Here is a 16857-nt window from a genome sequence, read left to right on the forward strand (position 1 = left end):
AGTTAAGAGGACTCAAGTTCAAATTTGGCCTCAGACACTTAATACTTCCTAACTATGTGGACCATGGGCAAGTCACTTATAGTTCCAATTGCCCCAGCAAAAAAAGAAAAACCAACAACTAACAACAACAACATCAACAAAAACCCTAATGTTTAAAATAAACCCTGGAACTAGATAATAGACTATTAATGCTATTTGATTCTCATAACACCCCTTTAAGCATGATTTAAGGGGCAATTATCTTCCCCATTTTACAGATATAAAAACTAAGGCTGAAAGGGTAAAATAAAAACATATGGTTGTGTTTGAAAGAAGATTCAGCCCCAGATTTTGCTGACTTCAAGGATCAATTCACCATGCTATACTAACTCTTCAGTCAGTCAATAAATATTTTTAAGCACCTTCAATATAAATCCAGGCTCAAAGATACAAAGAAAGGTAAAAGATAGTCCCTGCTCTCAAGGACCACACAATTTAATGGGAGAGAAAACATGCAAATAACTATAACAAACAAGTTATCTAAAGGATAAACTGGAAATAATTAACAGAAGGAAGGCATTAAAATTAAAAAGACATACCAGGCTTCCTATAGAAAAGTAGGATTTTAGCTAGGACTTGAAGAAAGTTAGGGAAGACAGGAAAAAAAGATGAAATTTCAGAAAATTCCAAGCATAGAGGGCAGCTAGTTAAAATTCCTGAAGTTAGGAGATGAAATGTCGTGTTCAAACAACAAAAGAAAAGTGTTACTGGATTGAAGAATATTATGAAATATAAAGGTAAGAAAGCTGGAAATGTAAGAGGAAGAGATGGTTAGGAGGTGTGGAGAGCATAAAGGGCTTCGAATGCCAAATAAGAGCATTTTTTTACTTGATCCAGGAGATACAGGGAACCACTGGAATTTCCTGAGGTCATAAAGTCAGGCCTGCACTTTAGGAAGTTCACTTGGAGAACTGAGTGGAAAGAACCACTGGAATTCTTTGAATGGGTGTGGGTGGGTAACATATTCAGATCTATGTCTAGCAAGATTAATTTTATAACTGAGTGGATAATGAACTATAGTTGGGAGAGATTTGAGGCAGGGACAGCAACCAGCAAACTATTCCAGTAGTTCAGGGCTGAAGGAACAAGTGCTTGTAACAGAGGATGGCACTGTGAGAGAGGAGAAAAGGGGAATATGCCAAGAGATGTTACAAAAGTAAAATCAACAGGCACTGGAAAAAGATTTGATATGAGGTATGAAATATGGGGATTGAAGAGAAGTGAAAGAGAAAGTGTGACACAGAAGCTGGTGAAGAATTAAGAATAACAGTAAAGTTTGGAAGAAACAGAAGTTTGGAGGCTTTACCAAGAAAGAAAATGAGTTCAGTTTTGGATCTCTTGAATTTAAAATGTCTATGGCACATACAGCTCAAGATGTCTAATTGATAGTTCAAATATCCTAATCCTTTAGGGTCATTTTTTTTTTTTCCTTTAGTGGTTACTGAAGCCATGCCTGATTTATTTTTCTCCCTTAATGTCTTTGATAGGAAACAACAAAGACCCTTCAACTCTGAAATATCTATATCTATATATAAAGCTTCCCCTCATTCAAAGGATATAGTGCAGTATAATAGAAAGTGTTAAATTTAAATTTAAGGTGGTCTCAAGTTTGATTTCTGACTCTGTTACTTAATACCTGTGTCATGATAATTTAGTTTGTTTTCAGCCTAGGAAGAAATATGATGAATCCTTGGGGACAAGGGGCATTTAAAAGTGATATACTTAAATTTTCAAAGGACTTGATGTTAATATTAGGCATCAAAAATTACCTCCTAACTAAGATAGTTTAATATTTAAAATAATTTAAAAAGCATCTGGAAAGTAATCTTCTGGTCCAATCAGTTACCTCTTCTTCACTTCTGGAGAGTTTATTTAGAATGAAAAAATATGAGTTCAGTCACAATCACTCCAGTTGGAATCTCTGCCTAACTTAACATTTATATCTTTCCCTAGCTTTTTGTGGTTGAGGAAAAATTCACTTTACTGGAAACATTTGGGAATGAAACAGCAGATGATAGTATAGGGTCTATGGATAGATATCAAGGAGGGAAGTGTGGTAAAGAACTGGCCTTTTCTTAGGATTCCCTTTGTCTTGCTTTGAGATGCCTGTGAAAATGAGGACTTTTCAAAATCCCACTTCTTTGCCACAGCACAGTCCTCCTTTTGCTCCTTAGAAGTGTACTGGAATGCTATTCTTTCTTCAAGCTGCCAGACCCTCAGAATTCCTTGCTCTGGTTCTGAGATAGCTGTTTCTTTTAGTACAAAATCCTTATATAAAACACTTATATCTTGGATTACCACATAATTGCTCACTCGGAAAGGTATGTACCGTCAAATGAAGGAACTGAAATAGGGAGAAGAAAGTCTTGAGTCATTTTGTCATTTTCAAAATGTCAGATTTCTTAAACTCAGGAATCCTTCTTTTAATAAATAGAACCAATAGTCTAATTTAAAGAGCTGCACTGACTGATCTTTAAAGATCCTCCCAACTCTGGTTCTGTGATCCTATGAATAAATAAATTGCCTAACATATGTAAGACATGATTACTTGCCCTCAAGAAACTTAACAATATAAAAGGTCAAGTAAGCAAAGAAATAAAATTAAGTTACAGCATAAAAGTAGTGCACTGAGAACATAACAAAACGTGATCCCAGAGGCAGGAAAGATAATTTTCCAAGCATTTTAAAGTATAGTCAATCTATAGCATAAATCTAGCAATTTAAAAAAAAATTCCTCTAGGCAGTTAAATCTGGTGTCATCCTCAAACCTCATTCTATCCACAGTTATATCTATATAGTTATACATCTACATATTAAGTATATACCCCTTTTCGGTCCTCTGACACTGTTACACCTCTACTACTGCAATAGCGTATTGATTGATTTCACTATTTTAATTCACTTCCTATTCAAATTCATTTTCCAACTGTCAAATTGTTCTTATTAGAGCACCATCTTATTCTCCATTCAAAGAATTCCAATGCCTTCTTATTACCTTCAGGATCAAGTTGCATTTGATTTTTAAAATTCTTCTCAATCTAGTCTTTTCTTACTTTTTTAGTTTTCTTGCTTCTTGCTTTCTTCTATATATTCTGTGATCCATTGACACTAGTCTCTTTCCTTTTTCTCAAACATAATACTCCATCTCCTATCTCCAAGCATTTTCACTGGCTTTTCCCCCATTCATAGAAATCTTTCTCTTCTCATATCTGTCTCCTGTTTTCCCTGTTTTCCTTCAAGCCAAAGACCTTTATATAGGAAGTCTTTTCGGAGGCAGGTAGGAAGGACAGTAGATATAGCACCAGTCCTGGAATCAGGAGTGAAAATGAGTTAAAATCTGACCTCAGACTAGCTGTCTGATTCTGGACAAGTCATTTAACCCTAACAGCCTCACTACTGCACTATAACCCCTAAAAGAAACTTTTTCCAATCTTAATCTTTGTGTTTCCTTCTGAGGCAATCCTTGATTTATTCTGCATGTATCCTATCTATATCTATCTATATCTAAGACTGTTTGCATGTTTTCTCTCCTGAGAGCAGAGGCCTTTTGGTATTCCTAGCACTTAGCGTAATGTTTGGCCATAATATATATTTAATAAAATTTTGTTGACTGACTGACTGAACTGAGAGTCAGGAAGACATGGCTTCTAGTTATGGCTCTGCCATAAATTTAATGAACTTAAGATAAGTTATTTAGCATCATTTTTTAAATCTGCAAAATGGGGTAATCCTATTAGCCCTGCTTTCTTTATTAAGTTTTTGAAGAGATGATCCAATTCAAAAACTATCAAAATTTGGCAGCAGTCTACTTTTTAAGACTATGTTACTTGCCTTCATACACTAGACACATCTGAGTATTTTAGAGATAACCCCTAAAATGAAGGCAGGAATTGGAGAAGAAAGAAAGAGTATGACTTAAGGCACTAAAATGAAAAGAGGTTGATAGATAATTGCTACCAGGACCAAGATGGGCTGATAAATTTGGATAGTGAATACCTTAAATGACAGATCAGATTGGCTAAGATGACAGGACAAAAATAATGATAAATGTTGGAAGGGAGGTGGGAAAACTGGGACACTGATGCATTGTTGATGGGAGTTGTGAACTGATCCAACCATTCTAAAGAACAATTTGTAAATATGTCCAAAGGGCTATCAAAATGCATATATCTTGTGATCCAGAAGTGTCTCTACTGGGTCTATATCACAAAGAGATCATAAAAAGGGAAAAGAAACCACGTGGGCAAAAATTTTTTGTAGTGGCAAGGAACTGGAACCTGAGGGGATGCACATCAGTTGGGGAATGACTGAATAAGTTATGATATATGAATGTAATAGAATATTATTGTTCTATATAAAATGGATGACTTCAGAAAAATCTGGAAATATTTACATGAACAGATGCTAAGTGAGGTGACTAGAACCAAGAGAACATTGTATAGAGCTGCAAGATTAGGTGATAATCAACTGTGATGAACTTGGTTCTCTTCAACAATGAGGTGATTCAAGGCAATTCCAATAGATTTGTGATGGAAAGAACCATATGCACCTAGAGAGAAGACTATGAAGACTGAATTTGAATCACAACCTAGTATTTTCATAATTTTTGTAGTTGTTTTATTTTTTATTTCATATTTTTCTCTTTTAAAATTTGATTTTTCTTGTGCAGCATGATAAATGTGGATATGTTTAGAAGAACTGCACATGTATAAACTATATTGGATTATTTGCTGTCTAGGGGAGGGGAAAGTTGGAGAGGAAGGGAGAAAATTTTGGAATGCAGAGTTTTGGAAGGGTAAATGTTGAAAGTTAACTTTGCTTGTATTTTGAAAAATAAAAAGATATTATAAAAATAAAAAATTAAAGGACAAGCGGTTACTTACTAGTTGATAGTGGAAGGGAGAGAGTTTGAAAATGGCAATGAAAAGAAAGCAAATATTCTGATAATCTCTAGCCCATGCTAGAAATAGTGACCAGGAAAACAGGAAGGAGCCATGTCCATGAATACTAGAAATGTAAAGAAGTTTAAGGTAAAAGGCAATCTGTTAACTATGGGGGCACAGAGGAAGAAGCAGGCAAATCTGGAGACATGGGGAAGGGGGTGAAGTAGAGAAAAATGGAAATAAGGATGGGAGCTGATAATTTATTCAGTTGAAACTTCTGAAACATTAATATTGAGAATGGCTGATATAAAGGGATAGGAATATGCTAACCACTGGTGAAGAAACTTAGGCAAAATACCCAAACATAGAGCTAGATGATTAAAAAGTTCAACCTGGCTGATGGTATTGGAAAATATTCCTGGGAAGCCCCAGGAAAATGACCTAATAGTAGGTAAAAGCGGGAGTAGGGATGGACTATGAATGACCTGGAGTTGACTTCAGTCCTGCTGAAAGCTAAAAGTGAAGGGCTGAGGGAGCTATCACTACCCTTCAGTCACAAAGAAGCAAAGACAATGCTTAGAATCACATTCAAGACTTTAGAAGGCAATCCAAGAAGTCATAAATACTATAAAAAGTAGAGAACAAATGGATAAGACTCTGAATGAAGCACTAGTCAGAACTGTGATGCAGACATAATAATCCAAAAAAGCTAAAATCATTTCCTAAGACCTGAAAGACAGGCTCCCTTTCAGAGTGGGATGAAGAATTTAACAAGGCATGTTAGGGATTTGCACAGTTGCTACAGCTTTGCTATCACTTGAATTTCCATGAACAAAAAATTATCCTTTTAATATAATGTGAACCATTAAAAAGCATAACAATTACACATGAAGTTTTAATGGACAAAATGAAAAGGGTATTTTTATGTCATTATAAATATTCAAAGACATCATAGTGAAATGGAGTGACTCAGATTAAATGCAGTGACCCAGACTGGTTCCAAAGGATCTTATCATGATAGGAATTTACCTATTCCAGTAAAGAAATAGTTGGGAGTAAGTAGTAACATTTTTTTTTTTTTTAGGAGATCCACTATTGCTTATGTAGTAAAAGAGTTAATTTTTTTTCTTAATTGAAGAGTGCTCTTATTTGGGAAAGTGGGAATTAGGAAAGCTGTATTTTTTTTTTAAAGTACTAATAAAGTTTAAAAAAAGAAAACAATTCAGAGTCAGAAGAGACTAGGTTTACATACCAGTTCTGACATTTGTTGTACATGGAGATCACTTAAATGCTGTGAGCCTCAAATTCCTCAACTATAAATGGAGATCATACTTATAATCACCCACTTCACAGGATTGTTAAAAGGCTCAAAGTGCTGCAGAACTTTGTAAACCCTGAAGCATTATAACATAGGTGTTTTTTATTATGAACTACTACTGCTATTGCTACTATGACCACTACTGCTTCTGCTACTGTTACTGCTACTACTACATGGTCATCTTTATTCACAATCATTTCAAACTAATGATATTCCTTTTATAAATAACATATTTTAAATGTTTGGCTCATGGAGGATTGGGAAGAAATAAGGCAATGGGAGGGGGGGAGGTCAATCCTCAGAGTTTTTTTCTTCTGTTTGTTCCAAATCTGCTTCAGTACTTCTCAAATTAAAAATCATTTTCCTCCTACAAATATTTTTATATTTAGTTCATAGGATTTAATTTCCATGGATAAAGTTACAATGTTCATTTCTCCCCACCTCCATCTCCAGCTGCATGGAAAACAACTTACTAAATTCTATTCTAGGCTTCCAGGAGCCTGGAAGACAATTATGCTGGCTGGCATCAGAGGAATGACCTGGATTGTCAAAAATATAAATGAAATAAAAGCTGGTCTAATTTAGACCTGTCACCAAAGCCTGGATCCTTGTGAATCTGGTATAATTCCCATGTTATTCTCTAGGGCTTTCCTGCAGTATGCTGACCTTCTACTGCCATGGATCCCAAAGCTATCCACTTCAGATGGTATTAAGGTTGAATCCCATGTAAGTACCCACAAGGATATAGATTCTTGCCCTTCTTTAAATGTTTTATCTCTTTTCTTATCAATCAATTAACACATAAGTTTTTCAGCTGAGAACTCAGACAGGGAAGGGAGAAAAAGCCTGAAATAGATGATTTTAAGTAAGAATGGTCTGGGGGGAAAACTGAGGGTTTTATCAATAGAAAATACAGTAATGGCAGATGACAAGATGACTGGTCACAGGACATAAGAAAAAAACAGTATAAAATGCTATGATTAGATAAAGGAATTTTAGTGTTTGAAAGCAAAGCAGCAGACACTTCACTTCTAAGGGATGGTTCAGATGTGTTGGGATAGAGTGAATAAAAAGGAACAAGAATATGCTATCCATTAACTAGAATGTCAGTTGTTGGAGACTTGTGATAGAGAACAATTTGAAAATTATATAGAAGGGTCTGAATGGGGTGGCAACTAAATGGAGTAGAGCAGATGAGATATATAGAAAAAAAGTTTCAAAACTCACAATAAAATCTGGCAATAGATTGGCTATATAGGATGTTTGAGAGTTAAGAGTAGAGGATATGATTCTGCAGTTGTGAACTTGACCAGGTGACTAGGAGGATGGTAGTACCCAAAAGTACTAAGAAATAAAGACAATTTGAAGAGGTGAGTTTGAGGGGAAAGATAAGGAATTCAGTTTTGAACATGTTGAGGCATCTCTGTATATTCACTATAAAAATGTTCAAAAGACTGTTAGTGATGTCCCATAAAGATATGTTACTATGTTGTGGGAAACCCCTGTTGTCAGGCTTCTTCCTGATCTCCAACGGTAGGGCACATATCATGAACCATCTTCTACCCCACAAAGTCAGTCCAAGGATGTCCTTTCCAAGACTGATCACTTCTGACATGTTCTTTTCATTTCTTTTGTTTCCTCAGGTCTTCTCCCAGACAATCAAGGTATACTTTCCCACCCTTGATAGAGGTCCTAAGAGTCCCATTCCTGTCTCCTTTCTATTTCTTGGATAAAGCATTCTATCTCTAGGTTCTGGACATTTTCACTGGTTGTCTTCAAGTTCCTTCCTTAATTTTGCTTTCTGGCTTCCTTCAAGTTCCAACTGAAAACCTGCCTTCTCCTGAAAGCTTTTTTCAGTTCTTCTTAATTTTTTTTTCTGGGCTTCTTTTTTATTACATGCCTATTTGTTCGGTTCTTCTTAATTTGAATGCCTTTCATCTATTGATCATTTCCTATTTATCATGCATATATCTTATTTGTCCACAGTTGTTTGCATGTTGTCTCACCCATTAGATTGTGAGCTCCTTGAAAGCTGGAATTATCTTTTTCTTTTTAACTTCATTGCTCTAGTACTGAAGTCTCAAGTGCATTTCCATCTGCCAGGAGACAGTTTCCAGGAAGGACTCAAAACACATCTTAGCTTTCTCTTTGTTTTGATCCCAATGCCTCTAAATTCTAAAACTGGATGTGGTTTAATACACTGTTGGTAAGCATTGTGAACTGATCCAGCCATTCTGGAGAGCAATTTGGAAATGTGCCCAAAAGGTTATCAAACTGGGCTATCCAGCAGTGTCTTTACCCGGTATGTATCCTCCCAAAGAGATCCTAAAAAAAAAAAGGAAAAGGATCCACATATACAAAAGTATTTGCAGCCCTTTTTGTAGCAGCAAGGAACTGGAAACTGATTGGATGCCCATCAATTGAAGAATGAATGAATAACTTTTGGTATATGAATTATGGAGTATTACTGTTCTATAAAAAATGATCAGCAGGATGATTTCTGAAAGCCTTGGAGAGACTTACATGAACTGATGTTAAATGAAGTAAGTAGAACCAAGAGAACATCATACACAATAAAAACAATATTATGTGATTATCAATTCTAATGGCCCTTTTCAATAATGAGATGATTCGGGCCAATTCCAATAAACTTGTGATAGAGCCATCTGCACCCAGAGAGAGGACTATGAGGACAGAATGTAGATCACAACATAGTATTTTCACCTTTTTGGTGGTTTGCTTGCTTTTTGTTTTCTTCCTCATCTTTTTTTTCTTTTTGATATGATTTTTCTTGTGCAGCATGATAATGTGGAAATACATACAGAAGAACTGTACATGTTTAACACATGTTGGTTAACTTGCTGTGTAGGGGAAGGGGTAAGGGAAGGGAGGAAGAAAAGTTTGGAACACAAGATTTTGCAAGGGTGAATGTTGAAAACCATCTTTGCATATATGTTGAAAATAAAAAACTATTTAAAAAAAAAGAACTTTGGAATTGACTACATGACATGGAAGACACTGGCACAGGACTGCCCAGTATGATGTGCCCTCATCAGAGAAGGTGTTGTGTTCAGTTACAGTTGCACATATTGTAATTTGATTCTCGCTTTCATTGTCATTTTGGTACTCTTCGAGAATGAGGGATAGCAACTATTTATTACATAAGTGAAGAAAGGAAATATAAATTTTTCACTAAGCATGTTTTTATAATTAGCCCTAATTCATAGTTATTCTTTCTATTTAATAAAATTAGACTTGGAGATTAAATTACATTTTCAACTAGAAAATATACACACCTAGTACTTATTATAAAGCCATCACCAACAAAAATTGACTTTTCAAAAAATTCCATTAATTTTAAGTTTGAAAATTTTTAATTCCCATTGAAGGAAAAAAAAAAGTAGTTTGGGGATAATAATTGTTAAATTTATTTACCTAAGTTGCAATAAAGGTTGTGACATATCCATTTTAAAAAATATTACCATAAAATTGTATTTTTATTTTTTTGTATTTTTGTATTTTATTTTTAATCTGTCTAGAACATTTGCCCGAAGATAAGAGACTTAGTGACTTAAAGACTTCTTCTGATTCTATTCTTTTATTTCAGTCATAAAAAGTTGTTAGACATTGACTTAATTGCCCTAACCACAGACAGCTCTTTGTTATCTAAAAAAACAAAACAAAACAAAACAAAAAAAAACCAAACAAACAACCCTGCAGGAGAAAGAGACTTAAAGATAATATAAAAGTTATTTACTCAGCGCCACACATCTTAGCACACAAACTTAGCTATTAATTTGGGTCTGAGAACTCTGATTAATAATATAAGATAATCAAATTAAAAACGAGTAGTAAATGTACTCCTAGAAAGGTCAAGAGGCCTTGAAATTAAGTTAAACCTGCTGATACTACAGATTTTCACAAGGCTTTTCAATTTTTTGCACTTATGTCTTAATAACCAAAATAAATTTTCAAACATCTCATTCCCAAAAAATGAAAATAAAATAGATATTTAGTAATGGGGGATGACTGAACAAATTATGGAACATGAAAATAATAGATATTATTGCGCATCAAAAAATGATAAATATTAGAAGATTCAAAAGAATGATATATAATGACATAAGCAGAAACAGGAAAATGCTATACATAATGACCACAACAATATAAATGCAAACAATCACTACCAAAACAAAAAGATAAGAAAAATGCCCCTCCTTCCTTTATTTGTAAGATGAAGAATATGGCTATAGAATATTGCTTATATTGTCAGACCTGGTGATGTGCTGGTTAGTTTTATTAAAATGACTTTTTTTGCCATTTCTTATATTTCTCCTGAATTCCAATCTCATATCATCAACTATGTTTTGTATTTCAAACCATATGTCAAGTAGGCATCTTGATCTCAACATGTCCAAAACTGAACTCATTTTCCCTCTCAAACCCTTCACCATTTTGAGATTTCCTATTACTGTCAAGGGTAATCTTTTCAGTCACTCAGGTTGTTATTTTCCTAGACTCACTCTTACTCACCTTACATATCACATTTATTCTCAAATTTTGTTTCTACCACTATAATATCTCTTGTATACATTCCCTTCTCCCCACTCACATAGCCACAATTTCAGTACTCTTTCATTACCTTTTAACTGCCAAAGTGATTTTCCAGACATAGTTCATCACCCCTCTTCCCTCCTCAATTTTTTTCTGGCTTTCTATTGCCAAGCTCTTTATAACCTGGTACCTTCGTTTCCAATTTTTCTATTGTATTTCCTCCCACAAAACTTAAGTTGCTTTGGCTTATCTGCTATTTCTTAAACATACCAGTTCATGAGAACATGAACTCCATGGCTTTATACCAGTTATCTCTAATCCCCAGAATATTCTGCCTCCTTGGCTCCATTCAAAGTCCTTCATGCTAGATGTGATGTTTGGACTTTTTTTCCCCAGCATTTAGTATACTTATTGATACAAAGTAAGCACTTAATAAATGTTTGTGGATTCATTGACAAGGGCTGGCTTGCTGGGGAAGGTAAGGGAAAGGAATGGCATTTGGAAATTAGGATGATATTTAAAAAATAAAAAAGATCAGCATTTTTAATCATTTTTAAATTATTTCTAAAAGACACAAGAAAACTACAATTGTCAGAATTTCACTTTTCCTTATTAATAATTATATAATGAGCAAACTTGGAACCACAAATGTAGACTAAAAAAATTAATAAGAATATGTCAAACTCATTACCATATTCTACTTTGGAATTAAAGTCCTTAAAAATATTCTTTCTGACAGTCCCAATTAGGAGTTTCTTCTACCCATTTTTACATCACTATAAAGTATATTCTCCTATTATTTCCATGAGCATCAGTCCTGCTACTGGAAAAAAAAATTCCTTTTGAACTCACTTCTTGATTCCATACTATATACAATGAACTTCTATATACCTCCAAAATTTTCCTTTTGAGGAGACAATTATTGTACTCATGTCCTATAAGTCCATTATGGGTTCAAGAATTGAAAATTTTCTGACTCCTTTAAATAGGAAGACTGTTCCTTGAGGCTGCTAGCTTTTAAAAGAAGGAGATGGTCAGAAGAGAGAATATACCTTTTCTTCATCCCTTACTCCTACCACACACATGCTCAAACATATCAAAAGCTAGACAGCTTTCTGTATCCAAAGAGACAACCATATGTGTCCACCTCTGGTCCAGTGCAAGAGCAATGAAATTTTAATCTTATTTCAATCTTATTCCAAGTCTGCTACTTATGGATTGTGTTTCAAGGGATACAAGTTTATGGCCAACTAACCAGCAATATGTTAATCAAATTATATCAGTGAATATTTTATTTCTTAACAATTATAGATCAGCTAATCTGTTAACCTTATGTTGAATCATCACAAAATCAAGGCAACTTTTTTGGGGGAGGGGGAGATTTCTTTTTTTCAAACAGGATTTTTCATTTAGAAGTTTTGTCCCAAGATCACACAAGGCATAAGACTGAGGCAGAATTTTCTTGTGCTAACCCCCAAAATCACTTCTTTTTTCAATATACTGTCTTACCACTATCTCTTTTATTGCATATAACCTTATAATTTCAATAGAAGAAATTCCTTATATATAAGTTACTTTCTTGTTATTTTCCCTAAATTCAACTCAATTTCAATAACAATCTTCTGATCCTCATTCCGGTGAATAAATCCAAGTTGAACTCATAGCCACATCATTCTTGCATGTTCTTCATTAACTATTCTTGGCTGATGAGTTCTACTGTATATAGGTTGTCTTTAGACAATAAGCTTCCTAAACAAGCAAAATTAGTTCCTTCCTACCAACAAGTAAAAACAATTCTGTCTTCATTATGTCAGAAAGGAATGCTAACCAAAAACGTCACTCTTCTGCTATTAATATTTTGAGTATGAAGAATTTTAATTAAATGATTACTGGTAAGCACAAATGCAAAAACTTTGTTTTTGTCAGCAAAATATGGGTTCAAATTCCACTTCTGACATATACTTACTGAATGAATTTGAGTAGCCCATCACTAGGACTCAGTTTCCTCACCTATAAAAATGGTCATAATTATTCATCTACTTTCAAAAATAATGTAGTAATACATACATGTAAAAATCTTTGTCTCTGTAATGAGGACTCTTACATAGTAACTAATCATTACGTCAGAAAACTGATGATGAATATCTCCTGCCTCTTGGCTGAGAGTGATTTACTAAAAGTACAGAATGAATTATGCATTCTGAACCATGGTCCATGTGTTAATTTTTTAAAAATTTGATTATACTTCTTTCTTACAAGGAAAGGTTTCTATTTGGTGGAAGGGAATGTTCAGTGGGACAATTAGGAGTAAAGAAATTCATTTTTCTGAGTTCAAATCTGGCCTCACACATTACTGTGTCTATGTGGCCCTTTGCAAATCACTAACCCTGTTTGCCTCATTTTCCGCATCTGTAAAATGGGTTGAAGAAGGAAATGGCAAACCACTATCTGTACCAAAAAAATCCTAAATAGGGTCACAGTCAGATATGAGAGAAAATGACGGAACAACAAATGTGTTAGTAATGGACAAACAAAAAAAAAAAAGATCCTCAATAAAATATATTTATATATACCGAAGGAAAACAAAAATAAGTTCAAAGGGAATACAAATTGTCCAATTTTGTTACTGCTTTCTTTATACTTTATACCCTTTTAAAAAATCTATGTAATAGAAATAAATTTTTTCTTGTTCTTATTTACTGAAATGTTTGTTAATGATTAAGTCCAAAATTAAAATTACAATTGAAAAAATAAAATGTTTTATAAACAAATATGTGCTTTTGCTTTTATTATTAAGAGACTAGAATTTCTTCAAAAAATAATTTTGGTAAACAGTGATAAATTGATTAAAGCAACATAATTATGACAAGAACTGATATATAGTATTTCTTATTTTCCCTAAACTTACATCATTTAGGTTGCAAAAAGAGTCTTCTTGTCCTACTATTCTGGATCACTCATAATTGTGTAGATGTTTTGTTTGGTTTTCTGGGGAGGGAGTGCTACCGTCAACCTCCATTTTTTCAAACTGAAACTTTTCAGTCTTGTCTTCAAATAAAAGGGCTCCCCAAGAGGATACATAGTTGCCTTTTGCCTCCCCCATTCATAAATGAAATCGTTTTCTTTTCAAAGTAAGAGGAAGAGATTCTAAACACCATACTAGTCAGATCTTCATTAGTCTAGGATGGTATGGGGCCAGTGTTGCTAGGAAGAAAAGAATCAATGCTATATCCCTCTAAGCAGTTCCCCATAGCCTAGTTCAATGATTTGTTCTTGGCCTCTTAAGCCCTATTTCTGAGTTACTATTTGGCTCCTTAGGTCAATAGGTTGTCATGGTAACCAACAGTCCTAGAATTTAAGCTCTGTGACAGTTAGACTTTGAGCAAGAGACTCACAGGATCCAAAATGATTTATGTCCCCTCACAGTTCCCATTAGAGCTTGACATATCAAAGACATATAAACTATAAAAGAATCTAAGCTTTAAAACTATAGCAAGAGGAATAGTCAAGAAGTGTGGAGGAATGTTTTAAGGAAGAGGGCTGTTACACACTACAATGGGTTTCTTAAGTAGAGTAGTGGTCGTCTCCTTTGCTTCATGGATGAAGAATATAAACTTCTATGAGTATGGTATGGCAGTCGTGGGAAGTATAGGAATGGATGATTACTCAAAGAGTAGAAGCAAAGTATTAGCAACTTTCTGCTGTTTTCTCAGATGAGGAAGGTCTGAATGACCAAACTCCAGACTATGAGGTCTGACCCCTTTGACACTATGGCATCCTCATCCTCCCAGAATGATAGCACCGACACAGAGATTAGCAGCTCTGAGTCCAATTTCAGCCTGTCTGTGGGCTATTTTCCCTCCCAGGAAACAAACTCCTATGAGGAAACAAGCCCAGAGAGTGATACCATGCATTTTCTCCCACCTATCCAAGGAGCATGGCTGACTAAAAGCACAGGGAGACTGAAAGGAAGACATAGCCAAGCTCAGATAAGCCCAGAACAATTTTCCAAACTTAGCATTACTTTAGCATGGGATATTGATCTGGGTCCTGACCAATCAGACTCAGTAACTGACTGGGACTTAAAGAAAGAAAATGACTGGGCAGACATGAAGCAAGAACAAAATACACACAGGACTATGAGGAAGTTAGATTGTTTTGCTCAAAAGTTGGAAACAAATATTCAGAGAGAAGATAATCTTATCCCTGAATCTCTTCCAAAAGAAGATTCCCATATCATCACAGTTCCCCCTCTGGAAACCACTAAAACCACAACTAAGTCCATCCAAGAAGAGAATATGTCTCAAGATTCTCCAATTGTTCAACTTCTAAAAAACAGACATCTGGTCCAAGGAGTCATGCCACAGGAGCTCAGAGCAACAAAAGAGGTTAAGTATACATAAAACTTTGTGGATGTTGCACTGGGAAATCACTTTCCAGAGGGCGGAGATGAGCAAGAGGAGCTACCAAACAAGGTGGGAGGATAGAATGAAGAGTTGCTGTGGGAAAGCCCAGAACAGAGCCTAAATCTCCCCAGAAGGAGCAAGCTCACCCTGCTGAAGCAGTTGTGGGTGATAGGAAAGTATCAAGAAAAAAGGGTGAGGGAAATGTTTTTCCTTCAAAATAGAAAAAGAATTGAATAGAAAGACAAAGGGGACTGGAGGGAAAATCTCAAGGAAGTGAATATGAACCAGGCAGATTCTTATAGGATTACCTATTAAAATACTAACATGAAAATGATAGACCAAACACTTCATAAATTTCCTCCTTTCACAAACACTGTCAGAACACATTAATGAGATGAGGAAAGTCACCCTTTACCGCACATTTCCGATGGTGTAACCCCTCATTTCCTTGGCAGATGGAAACACCAAGCTACAAGGACAAGAGAACATGTTCTGGAGAATCTTCCTCACTCTCCACAGGAAAGAGGGAATATCAGCCTCCTCCTTCCTCAGGTATACAGTTGCTGTCCTGTTTAAACATAGGCCGGATTCTCAGGTGGTTAAGGGAACAAGTCATTTCCTCACTCTCGGGAAGGGAACAGTCCCAAAACAGGGCCACCGAGGGCACAAAATTGACAACCTCGAAAAGACAGCGTTCATTCAGAGAAAGGAGAGTTCAGCCGCAAGATACTCCAAAATCTACCAACCTGTAAACCACTGAAACTTTGTGATAGCAATTCTCCCATTTTCCCCACAGGGTCATCTTTTAGCTCCAATAAAATACATCTAAATTAATCTTATTTCTCATATTTACTTACTAGTGATTTACATTCCTACTTATTAAGTTACAACTCTTATTTCTGAAAACAACAACAAAAAAACACAACCTTGTTTCTGATTAATAAACTAGCTATTTAAACTACAAGTACATAATGCTCTAAGATTTTAAGAAATGCTTTCTTCACAAAAAATCTCATAAAATAAGTATTTAAATATTATACAAATAGTATTTAATGCTATTAGAAAGCAATATGGGTCTATACATATTAACCTCTTCTCAGTATTTTTCATTTAAAATTTGTCTTAAACTCAATGTTTTCTTCCATATGTACTTTTTTTCTCTTCCTAGCCCATAAATTATGAACAGAGAAACTCCTATGCCAGAAAACAAGTATGACCACCCTGATTAATAGTCTGACCCATTGATATCTTATTTTTGTTTGTTTTTTAACCACAATTTTAACTTTTCTCCAGGATCTATCCCTCCCCATTTTTTTTAAACAAAAAAAGGAAAAAAGGGGGGAAAAAAAGGAAAACTAAATACATTGAAAAATCCTAAAAAAATTGCAATTCATAAAATATAACCACACTTGTATTTTCCACCTGCATAAAGGAAGGAGATTTTTGAACTTCAAACTCTCCCTCCCTCAGTTCCCTTCTTTACAAAACAGTAAGTAATTTGAAATAGATTAAATATGTGCAATCTACTAAAACATATCTCCATATTAAAAAAAAAACCACTTAGCAAAGTATTGTATGGTAAAAAACAGAAGACATCAGAGGGTTGGACAATTAATATGGTGGTCATACTTTTTTCTAGCATAGGAGTTTCTTCATA

The 16857-nt window shown here is 34.8% G+C and overlaps 2 protein-coding genes across 6 annotated transcripts in view; one reads left to right on the plus strand and one right to left on the minus strand.

Moving 5' to 3' along the window:
- The window catches only part of PPFIBP1 (PPFIA binding protein 1), a 218261-nt gene that overhangs the window by 128515 nt on the left and 72889 nt on the right, over positions 1 to 16857 (minus strand). The window lies entirely within an intron of this gene.
- Positions 13758 to 16034, plus strand: C5H12orf71 (chromosome 5 C12orf71 homolog). Its single transcript, XM_074270677.1, has 2 exons — positions 13758 to 15182; positions 15656 to 16034. The coding sequence occupies exons 1-2, from the start codon at positions 14523 to 14525 to the stop codon at positions 15950 to 15952; spliced, it is 957 nt and encodes a 318-aa protein (XP_074126778.1). The 5' UTR covers positions 13758 to 14522; the 3' UTR covers positions 15953 to 16034.

Source organism: Sminthopsis crassicaudata, chromosome 5 (assembly GCF_048593235.1).
Source record: "Sminthopsis crassicaudata isolate SCR6 chromosome 5, ASM4859323v1, whole genome shotgun sequence".
Taxonomy (NCBI): domain Eukaryota; kingdom Metazoa; phylum Chordata; class Mammalia; order Dasyuromorphia; family Dasyuridae; genus Sminthopsis; species Sminthopsis crassicaudata.